This window comes from Ranitomeya variabilis, chromosome 7, assembly GCF_051348905.1.
Source record: "Ranitomeya variabilis isolate aRanVar5 chromosome 7, aRanVar5.hap1, whole genome shotgun sequence".
Lineage (NCBI taxonomy): Eukaryota > Metazoa > Chordata > Amphibia > Anura > Dendrobatidae > Ranitomeya > Ranitomeya variabilis.
In genome coordinates this window covers 18554835-18572686 of record NC_135238.1, presented here as the reverse complement: position 1 = coordinate 18572686, position 17852 = coordinate 18554835, and the positions used below count along the sequence as shown (strand labels likewise).

Sequence of the window (17852 nt, the reverse complement as noted above, 5' to 3'; positions counted from 1 at the left end):
TCATTAGCAGCAGATCAGCCCGTCGTCACCTGACTCCCACCAGATTATGTACGGCTCAGCCATTGGGCACTGACCATCGGACCAGCGCTTCTCCCATATATTATTATTTGCATAATCTTAGAACTTGACCCCCTGTGATAAAATCCGGCCCCTCGCTACCCCCACCTGTTGTATAACCTCCGGCCCCCCACCGTGCCGTCTGCCTTTACTAATGTGACAGATCAGCCGGTGGTGCAGCGCTCACTGATACCAGCGCGGTCCTGTACTGGGAGCCACCAAGGTAACAAGTCCGTCCATGACGTTTCTTCCCTCCTGAATCTTACCCCATCACTTGTGAGTAATATTACTGAGAAGTGGAGACCACCTAATGTTACGGAGCGGGGGGGCTGTGAGCAGAAAAGTCACCACCGCTCTGCTGACCACATACAGAGTCCAGACCTCCTCTGGTATAACATCAGCACAAACACTGCGCCCCCACCGGGAGCTTCAAAGCGAAGCAGCTGCATGCAGCCGTACATCACCAAGCACAATGCCGAGCGTCGGATGGAGTGGTGTAAGGCCGCCACCACTGGACTCTGGAGGAGACGTGTTCTGTGCAGTGACGGATCACACTTCTCTATCTGGCGACTGATGGAGGAGTCTGGGTTTGGTGATTCCAGGAGGATGTTACCCCCTGACTACATTATGCCCCCTGTACAGATGGTGGAGGGGGATAATGCTATGGGCTGTTATCAGGGGGCGGCCTCGGCCCCAGCACAAGACATTGTGGACAATGGTAGCTTCAGCTACATACACCGTGCCTGGGACAGTCACACATTGCTGGAATCTGTCCTCATGTATACCGGAATTACTGAGGAGCGGCTGATATCACATGGAGGTTCCCAGCACCGGAGATCAGTGTCATCTCACCGAAATTGTGGGAACAGGGAGCTAAATCTCACCCTTGTGGTCTTTCACTATGTATAAAGCCTGGCAAGAAAAAAAGTGCACCCATTACGACTTATCGAAGTGGTGGTGCACCGCGCCACCCCTGTCATCAGCACAGCGCCGTAACATCTGTGGTGGCCGCTCTCGGGTACTGCTGCTCAGCTCTCAGTCACTTCAATAGAAGCAGAGCTGCAGTGCCGAAAACTGCTGAGCTGTCACGGCTCTGTACATTCGGCGGCAGGTATATCAATCTGTATATTACCGATACGTCACTCATTATCGGTCACAGACTCGTATATTACCGATACGTCGCTCATTATCAGTCACAGACGTGTATATTACCGATACGTCCCTCATTATCTGTCACAGACGCGTATATTACTGAAATATCGCTCATTATTGGTCACAGACGTGTATATTACCGATACGTCGCTCATTATCGGTCAGAGATGCGTATATTACCGATACGTCCCTCATTATCGGTCACAGACGTGTATATTAGCGATACATTGCTCATCTGTCACAGACGCGTATATTACCGATACCTCCCTCATTATCGGTCACAGACGCATATATTACCGAAATATCGCTCATTATCGGGCACAGACGTGTATATTACCGATACGTCACTCATTATCGGTCACAGACGTGTATATTACCGATACGTCGCTCGTTATCGGTCACAGACGTGTATATTACCGATACGTCCCTCATTATCAGTCACAGACGTGTATATTACCGATACGTCGCTCGTTATCGGTCACAGACGTGTATATTACCGATACGTCCCTCATTATCAGTCACAGACGTGTATATTACCGATACGTCGCTCATTATCTGTCACAGACGCGTATATTACTGAAATATCGCTCATTATTGGTCACAGACGTGTATATTACCGATACGTCGCTCATTATCGGTCAGAGATGCGTATATTACTGATACGTCCCTCATTATCGGTCACAGACGTGTATATTAGCGATACATTGCTCATTATCTGTCACAGACGTGTATATTACCGATACCTCCCTCATTATCGGTCACAGACGCATATATTACCGAAATATCGCTCATTATCGGGCACAGACGTGTATATTACCGATACGTCACTCATTATCGGTCACAGACGTGTATATTACCGATACATCCCTCATTATCAGTCACAGACGTGTATATTACCGATACGTCCCTCATTATCGGTCACAGACGTGTATATTACCGATACGTCCCTCATTATCAGTCACAGACGTGTATATTACCGATACGTCGCTCGTTATCGGTCACAGACGTGTATATTACCGTTACGTCCCTCATTATCGGTCACAGACGCGTATATTACCGATACGTCCCTCATTATCGGTCACAGACATGTATATTACCGATACGTCCCTCATTATCAGTCACAGACGTGTATATTACCGATACATCCCTCATTATCGGACACAGACGTGTATATTACCGATACGTCCCTCATTATCGGTCACAGACGTGTATATTACCGATACGTCCCTCATCGGTGACAGACGTGTATATTACCGATACGTCACTCATTATCCTTCACAGACGTGTATATTACCGATACGTCCCTCATCGGTCACAGACGTGTATATTACCGATACGTCCCTCATTATCAGTCACAGACGTGTATATTACCGATACGTCCCTCATTATTGGTCACAGACGTGTATATTACCGATACGTCCCTCATTATCGGGCACATACATGTATATTACCGATACATCTCTCATTATCGGTCACAGACGCGTATATTACCGATACGTCGCTCATTATCGGTCACATACATGTATATTACCGATACATCGCTCATTATCGGGCACAGACGTGTATATTACCGATACGTCTCTCATTATCGGTCATAGACGTGTATATTACCGATACGTCCCTAATTATCGGACACAGACGTGTATATTACTGATATATCGCTCATTATCGGGCACAGACGTGTATATTACCGATACGTCTCTCATTATCGGTCATAGACGTGTATATTACCGATACGTCGCTCATTATCGGTCACAGACGTGTATATTACCGATACGTCCCTCATTATCGTTCACAGACTCATATATTAACGATACATCGCTCATTATCGGTCACAGACATGTATATTACCGATACGTCCCTCATTATCGGGCACAGACGTGTATATTACCGTTACATCGCTCATTATCGATCACATACATGTATATTACCGATACGTCCCTCATTATCGGTCACAGACGCGTATATTACCGATACGTCCCTCATTATCGGTCACAGACACGTATATTACCGATACATCGCTCATTATCAGTCACAGACGTGTATATTACCGATACATCCCTCATTATCAGTCACAGACGTGTATATTACCGATACGTCCCTCATTATCGGTCACAGACGTGTATATTACCGAAATATCGCTCATTATCGGTCACATACATGTATATTACCGATATGTCTCTCATTATCGGTCACAGACGCGTATATTACCGATACGTCGCTCATTATCGGTCACAGACGTGTATATTACCGATACGTCCCTCATTATCGGTCACAGACGTGTATATTACCGATACGTCCCTCATTATCAGTCAGACGCGTATATTACCGATACATCTCTCATTATCGGTCACAGACGTGTATATTACCGATACGTCTCATTATCGGTCACATACATGTATATTACCGATACATCGCTCATTATCAGTCACATACATGTATATTACCGATACGTCTCTCATTATCAGTCACATACATGTATATTACCGATACGTCCCTCATTATCAGTCACATACATGTATATTACCGATACATCGCTCATTATCAGTCACATACATGTATATTACCGATACGTCCCTCATTATCGGTCACATACATGTATATTACCGATACGTCCCTCATTATCGGTCACAGACGTGTATATTACCGATACGTCGCTCATTATCGGTCACATACATGTATATTACCGATACGTCGCTCATTATCGGTCACATACATGTATATTACCGATACGTCCCTCATTATCGGGCACAGACGTGTATATTACCGATACGTCTCTCATTATCGGTCACAGACGCGTATATTACCGATACGTCGCTCATTATCGGTCACATACATGTATATTACCGATACGTCTCTCATTATCAGTCACATACGTGTATATTACCGATACATCGCTCATTATCAGTCACAGACGTTTATATTACCGATACGTCCCTCATCAGTCACAGACATGTATATTACAGATACGTCCCTCATTATCGGGCACAGACGCGTATATTACCGATACGTCCCTCATTATCGGTCACAGACGTGTATATTACCGATACGTCCCTCATTATCGGTCACAGACGTGTATATTACCGATACGTCCCTCATTATCGGTCACAGACGTGTATATTACCGATACGTCCCTCATTATCGGGCACACGTGTATATTACCGATACGTCCCTCATTATCGGGCACAGACGTGTATATTACCGATACGTCCCTCATTATCGGTCACAGACATGTATATTACCGATACGTCGCTCATTATCGGTCACAGACGCGTATATTACCGATACGTCCCTCATTATCAGTCACATACATGTATATTACCGATACGTCCCTCATTATCGGTCACATACATGTATATTACCGATACGTCCCTCATTATCGGGCACAGACGCGTATATTACCGATACGTCCCTCATTATCGGGCACAGACGTGTATATTACCGATACGTCCCTCATTATCGGTCACAGACATGTATATTACCGATACGTCCCTCATTATCGGGCACAGACGCATATATTACCGATACGTCCCTCATTATCAGTCACAGACGTGTATATTACCGATACGTCGCTCATTATCAGTCACAGACGTGTATATTACCGATACGTCCCTCATTATCGGGCACAGACGCGTATATTACCGATACGTCTCTCATTATCGGTCACAGACGTGTATATTACCGATACGTCCCTCATTATCGGTCACAGACGTGTATATTACCGATACGTCCCTCATTATCGGGCACAGACGCGTATATTACCGATACGTCGCTCATTATCAGTCACAGACGTGTATATTACCGATACGTCCCTCATTATCGGTCACAGACGCGTATATTACCGATACGTCTCTCATTATCGGTCACAGACGTGTATATTACCGATACGTCCCTCATTATCGGTCACAGACGTGTATATTACCGATACGTCCCTCATTATCGGGCACAGACGCGTATATTACCGATACGTCGCTCATTATCAGTCACAGACGTGTATATTACCGATACGTCCCTCATTATCGGGCACAGACGTGTATATTACCGATACGTCCCTCATTATCGGTCACAGACGTGTATATTACCGATACGTCCCTCATTATCGGGCACAGACGCGTATATTACCGATACGTCGCTCATTATCAGTCACAGACGTGTATATTACCGATACGTCCCTCATTATCGGTCACAGACGTGTATATTACCGATACGTCCCTCATTATCAGACACAGACGTGTATATTACCGATACGTCCCTCATTATCGGTCACAGACGTGTATATTACCGATACGTCCCTCATTATCAGACACAGACGTGTATATTACCGATACGTCCCTCATTATTGGTCACAGACGTGTATATTACCGATACGTCCCTCATTATCAGTCACATACATCTATATTACCGATACATCGCTCATTAGGTCTCAGAGCTATAAAATAATACTATTTCTCTTTATTCTGAACTTTGCCTCGCAGTTACTTTGGGACATGAATATAAATTCCGCCCGCCCGAGCGTCGGCGGTTGAATCCCAAGCAGGAGAACCATGTGACCAACCAGTGTATTTCCTCGGAGGACCACATGATGTAATCAGAGCTCGGCGGATGACGCAGCCTCACCCCACTGGCTTCTCGCCCTCTCATTGGACGAATCTTCTCGTTCTACAGGCGGGGTTTTCCCTTGCTAGGGCAACCAAGCTTGCAGAATAGCAAACCCCGCCCTGTGCTCATGATTGGTCTATACATTGCCTTTATGCAAAATTAGCCCCGATGAATATTCAGGAGTAAGTGTCCTTCCAAGGGTCTGTTGTGCTTGTACTAGTCGTGCGCTGGGCTGCATGGAGCGCCTTATAAGGTGAAGAGGGGCGGAGCTAAGAAAGGAACCAGGCTGAGGATTAACCCTCACGTTGCTGAGATGAATTGTGCTCTCAGTTCTCACAGGCAAAGTGCATTGAGATTGATTTTTTTTTTCCAATACTTTTTTTTTTTTACTTAATTGCAGAAAAATTGGACTCCACAGATCTGGAGAGTTCCTCTATGTAACATGCTGAAGTGTAATTTATTAGAGTCTGGTTCCCTTTAAAGGAAAGACTCCATTTTTTATGACTACCCTCTATCACTTCCTTCACATTCATATTTCAAGGGAAGGCATTGTCACAGATTTCTTTAAAAAAAAAAATATTGCTCAGTATTTTGTTTGGGGGTCCCGGACCCCTGGTGAATGTAAAGGCTTACGTGTCCTATGTATGTGCCATCTATGTAACTAGGTGGAAAACCCCTTGAAGAAAACATTTACGTGTCTCAGGGCAGGGCTCAGGTCATGGAGGACACTGGGAAAAACCACATGTGACCCAAAGCCTGAGGGGTGTGATCACAGGCAGATCTCAAATCACAGCATGGCACACAATGTGTAGGGGCACAACACATAATCTAGGGTTATGGCTGGGGTTAGTCTTAGGGACAGGGCCTGGGTTAGGAATAATCTTGGGGACTGGGATAGGGTTAGGTCAATGGACTGGTTTAGGGCTAAGGTCAGTCTTAGGGACTGGGATAGGGTTAGGTCAGTCTTAGGGACTGGGATAGGGTTAGGTCAGTCTTAGGGACTGGGATAGGCTTAGGGCAATGGACTGGTTTAGGGCTAAGGTCAGTCTTAGGGACTGGGATAGGGTTAGGTCAATGGACTGGTTTAGGGCTAAGGTCAGTCTTAGGGACTGGGATAGTGTTAGGGCAATGGACTGGTTTAGGGCTAAGGTCAGTCTTAGGGACTGGGATAGGGTTAGGGCAATGGACTGGTTTAGGGCTAAGGTCAGTCTTAGGGACTGGGATAGGGTTAGGTCAGTCTTAGGGACTGGGATAGGGTTAGGTCAGTCTTAGGGACTGGGATAGGGTTAGGGCAATAGACTGGTTTAGGGCTAAGGTCAGTCTTAGGGACTGGGATAGTGTTAGGGCAATGGACTGGTTTAGGGCTAAGGTCAGTCTTAGGGACTGGGATAGGGTTAGGGCAATGGACTGGTTTAGGGCTAAGGTCAGACTTAGGGACTGGGATAGGGTTAGGTTTAAGGTTATGGACTAGCTTAGGGACAGGGATTTAATTATGGCTAGGGTCAGTTTTAGGGCTAGGAACTGTGATAAGTATTCTTAGGGCTAGGGCCTGGGACGGCTAGTCTTACAGGTAGGAACTGGGATTATACCTATGTTAGGGCTAGGGGCTGGGACAGGGCTAGTCTTGGGGTTAGGAACTGGGACAGGGCAAGTCTTAGGGCTAAGGATTGGGACATGGATAGTCTTAGAGCTAGTCTTAGGTCAAGGGACTGGGATAGGGTTAGGGCTATGGACTGGTTTAGAGCTTGTGTGAGTCCTAGAGCTATATCCTGAATTATTGATAGGATCAGTATTAGGGCTAGGAAGTCGGATAGGTCTAGTCTTAGGGTTGGGGACTTGGACATGGCTAGTCTTAGCGCTAGGAACTTGGACAGGGCTAGTCTTTAAGCTAATAACTTGGACAGGGCTAGTCTTTAAGCTAACTTGGACAGGGCTAGTCTTAAGGCTAGACACTGGGATAGGGATAGTTTTATGGACTGGTATAGTCTTAAAAATTGGGGAAGGGTTAGTCTTGGGGACTGGGATAGGGTTAGTCTTAGGGTTAGGGACTGGGATAAGACTAGTCTTAGAGCTAGGGTTAAGGAGACGGCTAGTCTAGGGACTGGGATAGGTTTAGGGCTAGGATTAAGCATAGAGCTAGAGACTGCGATTAGGTTAGACTTTGCGTTAGAGAGAGAGCAATGGTAACAGTTGTTTGAATAAAAATGAAAAAAAGCATAACTTTATATTTTTAAAATTTTAGAAAAAAAGAGATTAAAGCACAAACTATAATTAGATTAGCATTTTCCTCTAATTAAACCCCTGTGCTTGGGACATAAAGGGTTCAATACTGGACTGGCGGAAGGCCCCCGAGAGGTCTAGCAATTCACAGATTAAGGGGATGCAAAACACTTGTCGTGCCCCAGGCGCTGGCGACCCGCACTTTGCCCCTGGTGTAACCCTATTAATAAGTGTCGATAAGAAGCTAAAATAGTCCTATATGAAGTGTATGATCATACAGTAATATGATTTCAAGGCTCCGCCTCTAGGACTCTTCTGAAAAGACTTCTCATTTTTCAAACTGTCACAGGGGCGGAGCTCACTTCATCACTGACACTTCAAGGGGCTGTTTATTGGGCACAATGCCAATTGGTTAAGTGGGGTCCAGTCTTGGCAGCGGGGTCCCTTTAAGGGACATAGTTTGCGGCGGCGTTAAATGCCTGGCATTCCGCAGAGCGCTGACCAGATGCTCGCTGATAAGAGGAGGATATATGTGGAATCTTTGCACATGGCAGATGTTTTGCTTCCAGGTCATTATCTGATTATTGTGGTTATGTAAAGAATGTATTGTTAACCATTAGCCGATACTGTAGATGCACGGATTTGTCTACTGTCTGCAGCGCCGGAGAACGAGACACCAGAATAAAGTTGTGGATCTGAAGTCACATGTTCTTCGCTAAGTCAATGTCCTACTAATTTCATCCTTTGTTATGCATCTCACTCCCATTCTCAGGACTTCTCCTGTGCTGCACCATACATTAGACTCACTGCTGACCTCAGGACTTCTCCTGTGCTGCACCATACATTAGACTCACTGCTGACCTCAGGACTTCTCCTGTGCTGCACCATACATTAGACTCACTGCTGACCTCAGGACTTCTCCTGTGCTGCACCATACATTAGACTCACTGCTGACCTCAGGACTTCTCCTGTGCTGCACCATACATTAGACTCACTGCTGACCTCAGGACTTCTCCTGTGCTGCACCATAACTGTGGAATTCTCTGCCCCAGAACATTAGACTCGCTGCTGACCTCAGGACTTCTCCCGTGCTGCACCATAACTGTGGAATTCTCTGCCCCAGAACATTAGACTCACTGCTGACCTCAGGACTTCTCCTGTGCTGCACCATACATTAGACTCACTGCTGACCTCAGGACTTCTGTGCTGCACCATAACTGTGGAATTCTCTGCCCCAGAACATTAGACTCGCTGCTGACCTCAGGACTTCTCCCGTGCTGCACCATAACTGTGGAATTCTCTGCCCCAGAACATTAGACTCACTGCTGACCTCAGGACTTCTCCTGTGCTGCACCATAGCTGTGGAATTCTCTGCCCCAGAACAATAGACTCACTGCTGACCTCAGGACTTCTCCTGTGCTGCACCATAGCTGTGGAATTCTCTTCCTCAGAACATTAGACTCACTGCTGAAATCAGGACTTCTCCTGTGCTGCACCATGGCTGTGGAATTCTCTGCCCCAGAACATTAGACTTACTGCTGACCTCAGGACTTCTCCTGTGCTGCACCATGGCTGTGGAATTCTCTGCCCCAGAACATTAGACTCACTGCTGACCTCAGACCTTCTCCTGTGCTGCACCATAGCTGTGGAATTCTCTGCCCCAGAACATTAGACTCACTACTGACCTCAGAACTTCTCCTGTGCTGCACCATGGCTGTGGAATTCTCTGCCCCAGAACATTAGACTCACTGCTGACCTCAGGACTTCTGTGCTGCACCATGGCTGTGGAATTCTCTGCCCCAGAACAGTAGACTCGCTGCTGACCTCAGGACTTCTCCTGTGCTGCACCACAGCTGTGGAATTCTCTTCCCCAGAACATTAGACTCACTGCTGACCTCAGAACCTCTCCTGTGCTGCACCATAGCTGTGGAATTCTCTTCCCCAGAACATTACTCACTGCTGACCTCAGAACTTCTCCTGTGCTGCACCATGGCTGTGGAATTCTCTGCCCCAGAACAATAGACTTGCTGCTGACCTCAGAACTTCTCCTGTGCTGCACCATGGCTGTGGAATTCTCTGCCCCAGAACATTAGACTCGCTGCTGACCTCAGGACTTCTGTGCTGCACCATGGCTGTGGAATTCTCTGCCCCAGAACAGTAGACTCGCTGCTGACCTCAGGACTTCTCCTGTGCTGCACCACAGCTGTGGAATTCTCTTCCCCAGAACATTAGACTCACTGCTGACCTCAGAACCTCTCCTGTGCTGCACCATAGCTGTGGAATTCTCTTCCCCAGAACATTACTCACTGCTGACCTCAGGACTTCTCCTGTGCTGCACCATGGCTGTGGAATTCTCTTCCCCAGAACATTACTCACTGCTGACCTCAGACCTTCTCCTGTACTGCACCATGGCTGTGGAATTCTCTGCCCCAGAACAGTAGACTCACTGCTGACCTCAGACCTTCTCCTGTGCTGCATCATAGCTGTGGAATTCTCTGCCCCAGAACATTAGACTCACTGCTGACCTCAGGACTTCTCCTGTGCTGCACCATGGCTGTGGAATTCTCTGCCCCAGAACATTAGACTCGCTGCTGACTTCAGAACTTCTCCTGTGCTGCACCATGGCTGTGGAATTCTCTGCCCCAGAACATTAGACTCGCTGCTGACTTCAGAACTTCTCCTGTGCTGCACCATGGCTCTGGAATTCTCTTCCCCAGAACATTAGACTCGCTGCTGACTTCAGAACGTCTCCTGTGCTGCACCATGGCTCTGGAATTCTCTTCCCCAGAACATTAGACTCGCTGCTGACCTCAGAACCTCTCCTGTGCTGCACCATAGCTGTGGAATTCTCTTCCCCAGAACATTACTCACTGCTGACCTCAGGACTTCTCCTGTGCTGCACCATGGCTGTGGAATTCTCTTCCCCAGAACATTACTCACTGCTGACCTCAGACCTTCTCCTGTGCTGCACCATAGCTGTGGAATTCTCTGCCCCAGAACAGTAGACTCACTGCTGACTTCAGACCTTCTCCTGTGCTGCACCATGGCTGTGGAATTCTCTGCCCCAGAACAGTAGACTCACTGCTGACCTCAGACCTTCTCCTGTGCTGCACCATGGCTGTGGAATTCTCTGCCCCAGAACATTAGACTCGCTGCTGACCTCAGGACTTCTGTGCTGCACCATGGCTGTGGAATTCTCTGCCCCAGAACAATAGACTTGCTGCTGACCTCAGAACTTCTCCTGTGCTGCACCATGGCTGTGGAATTCTCTGCCCCAGAACATTAGACTCGCTGCTGACCTCAGGACTTCTGTGCTGCACCATGGCTGTGGAATTCTCTGCCCCAGAACAGTAGACTCGCTGCTGACCTCAGGACTTCTCCTGTGCTGCACCATAGCTGTGGAATTCTCTTCCCCAGAACATTAGACTCACTGCTGACCTCAGAACCTCTCCTGTGCTGCACCATAGCTGTGGAATTCTCTTCCCCAGAACATTACTCACTGCTGACCTCAGGACTTCTCCTGTGCTGCACCATGGCTGTGGAATTCTCTTCCCCAGAACATTACTCACTGCTGACCTCAGACCTTCTCCTGTACTGCACCATGGCTGTGGAATTCTCTGCCCCAGAACAGTAGACTCACTGCTGACCTCAGACCTTCTCCTGTGCTGCATCATAGCTGTGGAATTCTCTGCCCCAGAACATTAGACTCACTGCTGACCTCAGGACTTCTCCTGTGCTGCACCATGGCTGTGGAATTCTCTGCCCCAGAACATTAGACTCGCTGCTGACTTCAGAACTTCTCCTGTGCTGCACCATGGCTCTGGAATTCTCTTCCCCAGAACATTAGACTCGCTGCTGACTTCAGAACGTCTCCTGTGCTGCACCATGGCTCTGGAATTCTCTTCCCCAGAACATTAGACTCGCTGCTGACCTCAGAACCTCTCCTGTGCTGCACCATAGCTGTGGAATTCTCTTCCCCAGAACATTACTCACTGCTGACCTCAGGACTTCTCCTGTGCTGCACCATGGCTGTGGAATTCTCTGCCCCAGAACATTACTCACTGCTGACCTCAGACCTTCTCCTGTGCTGCACCATAGCTGTGGAATTCTCTGCCCCAGAACAGTAGACTCACTGCTGACCTCAGACCTTCTCCTGTGCTGCACCATGGCTGTGGAATTCTCTGCCCCAGAACAGTAGACTCACTGCTGACCTCAGACCTTCTCCTGTGCTGCACCATAGCTGTGGAATTCTCTGCCCCAGAACATTAGACTCGCTGCTGACCTCAGGACTTCTGTGCTGCACCATGGCTGTGGAATTCTCTGCCCCAGAACATTAGACTCACTCTTGACCTCAGGAGCTCACCCATGTTGCAATTATTCTCAGCAGCTCACTGCCAGAGACCATTAGGCTCACTTCAATGTGTAGGACTTCTTTTTCTATACCCATTCTGTGAAACTCAATGCTCTCGGCCATTTTCCTCACTTCCATCTTTTTCCTGTGCTGTATCAGTTCTAGGAAACTCACTGCCCTGCACCATAAGACCCAGTAATGACCTTGTACTTCTCCCATGCTGCACCCATTCTGTGGAACTCACTGCCCCAGACCATTTCAGATAACTTCTGGCTGTGTATGACTCATTGCCCCAAACCATTAGACACACTTCCATCTTCAGGACTTCTCTTGTGCTGCACCTGTTGTATCTTTATTACAATATTCAGGACTTCTCTTGTACTGCGCCAAGTCTGCCCTGGACCATTTGACTCTTTCCCATTTTCAGGACTTCTTTGAAACTTCATCAGTTTGAAACTCAATCCGATCTTTATAACTTCTCTTGTGCTGAACAAATTACTTGGACTTCTAGACTAACTTCCATCATTTGAACATCTCCTTTGCTGTACTAGTTCTGTGGAACTCCCTACCATGAACCATTGGACTTACTCCAATCTTCAGGACTTCTCTTGTGCTGCAACGAGTCTCTGGAACGCCCTACCATGAACCATTGGATTTACTCCAATCTTCAGGACTTCTCTTGTGCTGCACTAGTTGTGTGGAGTTCCCTACCATGAACCATTGGACTTACTCCAATCTTCAGGACTTCTCTTGTGCTGCAACGAGTCTATGGCACGCCCTACCATGAACCATTGGACTTACTCCAATCTTCAAAACTTCTCTTGTGCTGCAACGAGTCTCTGGAGCACCTTACCACGAACCATTGGACTTACTCTAATCTTCAGGACTTCTCTTGTCCTGCACTAGTTGTGTGGAATTCCCTACCATGAACCATTGAACTTACTCCAATCTTCAGATCTTCTCTTGTGCTGCAACGAGTCTCTGGAACGCCCTATCATGAACCATTGGACTTACTCCAATCTTCAGGACTTCTCTTGTGCTGCACTAGTTGTGTGGAGTTCCCTACCATGAACCATTGGAATTACTCCAATCTTCAGATCTTCTCTTGTGCTGCAACGAGTCTCTGTAACGCCCTATCATGAACCACTGGACTTACTCCAATCTTCAGGACTTCTCTTGTGCTGCAACGAGTCTCTGGAACGCCCTATCATGAACCATTGGACTTACTCCAAACTTCAGGACTTCTCTTGTGCTGCACTAGTTGTGTGGAGTTCCCTACCATGAACCATTGGACTTACTCCAATCTTCAGATCTTCTCTTGTGCTGCAACGAGTCTCTGTAACGCCCTATCATGAACCACTGGACTTACTCCAATCTTCAGGACTTCTCTTGTGCTGCAACGAGTCTCTGGAACGCCCTATCATGAACCATTGGACTTACTCCAATCTTAAGGACTTCTCTTGTGCTGCAACGAGTCTCTGGAACTCCCTACCATGAACCATTGGACTTACTCCAATCTTCAGGACTTCTCATGTGCTGCAACGAGTCTCTGGAACTCCCTACCATGAACCATTGGACTTACTCCAAACTTCAGGACTTCTCTTGTTCTGCAACAAGTCTCTGGAACTTACTGCCATTAACCATTATTCTCACTTTCATCTTTTTTTCTGTTTTGTTCTAGGAATTTCACTGCCCTGTACCATAAGACCTACCCTTGACATTGGATTTATCCTGTGCTGCACCCACTCTGTGGAACACCCTGCCACAGAAGCTTTAAGGGCACTTCTTCCTGCTCAGGATCCATTGTTCCACACACATTGACCCGTACCATTGCCAGGCTCACCTCCATCTTCAGAAATTCTCCTGTGCTGTCCCGTTTCTGAGAAACTCACTGCTCTGGACCATTAGACCTGCTCTGGACCATTAGACCTACTCTTGACCATGGATTTCTCTCATGCTGCACCCACTCAGTGGAATTCACTGCCCTGGACTATTAGACTTACTCTTATATTCAGGGCTTCTCTTGTGCTGCACCTGTTGTGTACCTGTTCTACACTTATGCCAATTTTCGGGACTTCACTCGTGCTGGATCGAGTCTGTCCTGGACCATTAGACATTCATTGCCATTTTCAAGACATCATCAGTTTTAGACTCACTCCATTTAACTTCTGTGCTGCACCAATTATTTGGACTACTAAACTAACTTCATAATTAGACCTTATCCTTTGCTGCACTTGTTATGTGTAACTCCCTCCAGGAACCTAGACTCACTCCCATCTCTAGGACTTCTCCTGTGCTGCACCAATTTTATAGACCGGTAGAATCTTTCCTTAGGACTTCTCCTGTGCTTCACCCATTCTGTGGCACTCTTTGCCCTGGACCATCAGACTTGCTTCTAACATTCACATTTTCCAGGCACAGATATTGTTGTTGTTTTTTCATTTAGTGATGAACGCAACATATTATTACTCAGTTTTATGGACTCATGATCTGTTTATCTGGCATGTCACATCAACTATATGAAATAAGGAAAATGTCTTTGATTGCCCATTTTAAAACATTATATTAAATTAGTGGGCAAAGCCATGGTTTTTTTTTTCCGGGTCAAGTGCCATTCTTTGTAGCATCATTATAACTACAGGCAGTATAGTCTGGCATCTGATGATCCAGAAAGTCTAATAATCTGGTGTGTGCCAAAAATAGCCATATGGTGAATTACAGTGCGAGTTTAGGGGGCTCCAAAATGTCCCTTTTGGCCCTGTGCAATAATTGGAGGCCCTGCTGAGATTTGGCATTGGACCAATGGTCTTCAACGTGCGTCACTGCTTATAGGGCTTAAATTTTTGCCCACATTTCGAGACTTGTATTGATGGCAAAATAAAAAATAAACACATATATATGTGTATGTATGTATGTATACATGTATATAATATGTCTCTATTGGCCTCTTGCAATGCGAGGGTTAACCAGCTGCCTGAACCTGCTGTATAAAGCCTCAGCTTTCAGTGCAGGGTGGTGGGGGCAGTCCAGGATATTATGGGAGGAAGGAGGCTGGCCCTGAATATGGGGGGAGGGGGCTGGGTGCAGGGGTGTACTGGGCAGAGCCTGCACATTTCAGGCGCCTCCTACTGCTTCTGTTAGCTTCAAGCTGCTACAGTTTGCCTGAACTTCCTTGGTGCTTGTTGTAGGCAATATGGGGGGGCTTTTATATTAGACCCTCCACTTTTACCTGCGACTTGTCAATTGCAAAGACTTCTATGGGAATAATGCCCATGCCTGGTAGCGGACAAAAATCCTAAGGACCTTTCCTAGAAGAAGAAGCAGAACACAAAGTATGGAGATGGACAGCATTGTGTTTGACGAGAGCTCCTTGGACCACCTGGACCCCTCTCTGTCCCTACATGAGAGCAGTGAGATTGACACCGTCTTGCTGAGCGACATAGATGGTAGGTGACCTGCGGGGTGCCGGGGCAAGCGTCATTGACAGGTGGCAACCAAGAGAGCGGAGTGCGGTGGCATCGTCTGGTCTCTTGTTGTATTCTTTACCAGGTTGACCGACGCGTTTTGAGCCATTTGCTATTTTAGCCGCACAACCTTCTCTTCCTATCCCAAATATCTGCTTAATTTCCATCGACTTCTATGGAGGGCAACCGTGGATTAGTTAACGGTAAATTTGCACGTTTCGCCACGCATTATAGCACTAACGCGTTTCAGGGCACGACAAAAGTGTTGTGACCTGGGCTCATCACGGCGACCACGGAGGGCAAAACTAGTTGTACGTTCATTCACTTGTAGTTCGCTGCGCGGGCATTTCTGGGACTTTTACGTCCATGGAATAACGGAGGGTCAGAGGTTTCTGGGGCAAAGGGTGTATTTCTGGTTGTTTCATAGGTTCTCCATGTGCGTCTTGTCTATGTGGATTCCTGATAGCTTCCTAGGGTTGCTGGCTGCGCTTCCTCCCTTTTCATGACGTCACGTAGGGTTACTGTCGGTCACTGTTCTAGTGCTGAGCTGTTTGTCAGCAGCGCTGTGTACACCGGGGGGCACAAAACAGTGGGGGTCGTAGTGATTCCCCTATAATGATTAATTATTCATATTTTTATTTAATCTTCCACGGAGAACAGTCAAGAGAAATGTTAATTTCTGTGCCCCTCTATAGCGTCGGAATAATCTCATTTTGATATAAATTGAATCTTCGGACATCTTACATTTTGGGGTCATTTCCCATTAAATCACATATTTCCTGCCCACGGGGGAAACATTTGGCGTAGCTATAATTCCTCAGGTCTAATACACCGATAGAAGGCTCTCTATCAATAAGCAAAATGGGGGCTGTCATGGCGGAGGGCTGTCCGCCCTCATTCCCGCCAGTCACCTGTGTTCCCTGTACATGTACCCTCCGTGACAGACCCCATTTCGCTCTTCACCGAATTCACGTGGCCCGGTTCCAGTATAACCAAATTTGACCGGACGTCGCCAGTCGTATGGCGGTTCCATTAATTAGCGTAAATAGCGATCTGGTGAATTATTAGAGATTTTTGGAAATATATCCGCTATATCTATATAGATCTGACAGGCTCGGCACGTGGGAGCAAAATGGAGACCCATAGATGTCACACTTAGTATTTAGAGGGGGTGAGAACATATTTTGGGGGCTAATTTGAAAGAGATATACTAAGAAAATTGTGTTTTTTCAAACAATTCTGTGGTAAAATGTTAATTTTTAATGATTTTTGTATATTTGCATTTTTCGAGGAAAGCTGGGTGACAGCCAATATGGCCGCCAAGTCACCTTTAGGAAAGCTGAGTGACGGCGCATGTGAGAACCATGTTCATGGATCTGCCATCAATGCTTTTTTATATTCTCCGCCTAATACGGGTCTTTTATAGCTGCTTTGTGCTGATTCGGGAGGTTTTGGCCGCACAAAGCCCCCATGTTTCTCTCAGGTACACACCACAAAGGCTGCGCCCAGCACGCCCCACACACCAGAACCTTCCAGAGGGGCTTTATCTCACAGTGGGATTGTAAACATGGCTTATGTGGAAAGTCCCGAGAAGCAAAAGTGCCAAGGTATGGCGGTACGATTATCGCCCCTTTGGGTCTCAGTGTAAAATCGGAACCATGGACCCCCAACTGTCAAGTGACTTCGGTCCTTATATGTGAAGGAGAACCCCTCTATCGTTGGACTAGGGTGTCCCCAGAAAGGACAAAAGGGGGTGAGTAAAAAAAAAAATTCAAACTGGCTGAGAATGAACGGTTCGGTTCCATTAACTTTTTAAAAAAATGTCTTTTCGGTCAATAGCGTTCTATAGAACTTTCTGTGAAAGTTGGGTCATAACTAATATGGCTGCCCCTGTGGTTACCCCCGATTTTGCCTCCTGCCCCAATTTCATAAATTCCTAGTCGGTTCACCCTGTACAATCTCTGCCCCAAATAGTCAAAATAAATATTTTGCGGCTCAAAGGGTGGAAA

At 46.8% G+C, this 17852-nt stretch overlaps 1 protein-coding gene across 2 annotated transcripts in view; it reads left to right on the top strand.

Annotated features, from left to right (window-relative positions):
- Window positions 1–15563: 15563 nt before the first annotated feature.
- Window positions 15564–17852, top strand: part of SREBF1 (sterol regulatory element binding transcription factor 1) — a 28087-nt gene continuing 25798 nt past the window's right edge. For both annotated transcript variants that reach the window (XM_077274325.1, XM_077274328.1), the window contains exon 1: window positions 15564–15825. In XM_077274325.1, the coding sequence (XP_077130440.1) occupies window positions 15714–15825 (112 nt within the window). In that variant the 5' untranslated portion in view covers window positions 15564–15713. The remainder of the gene's footprint in view (window positions 15826–17852) is intronic.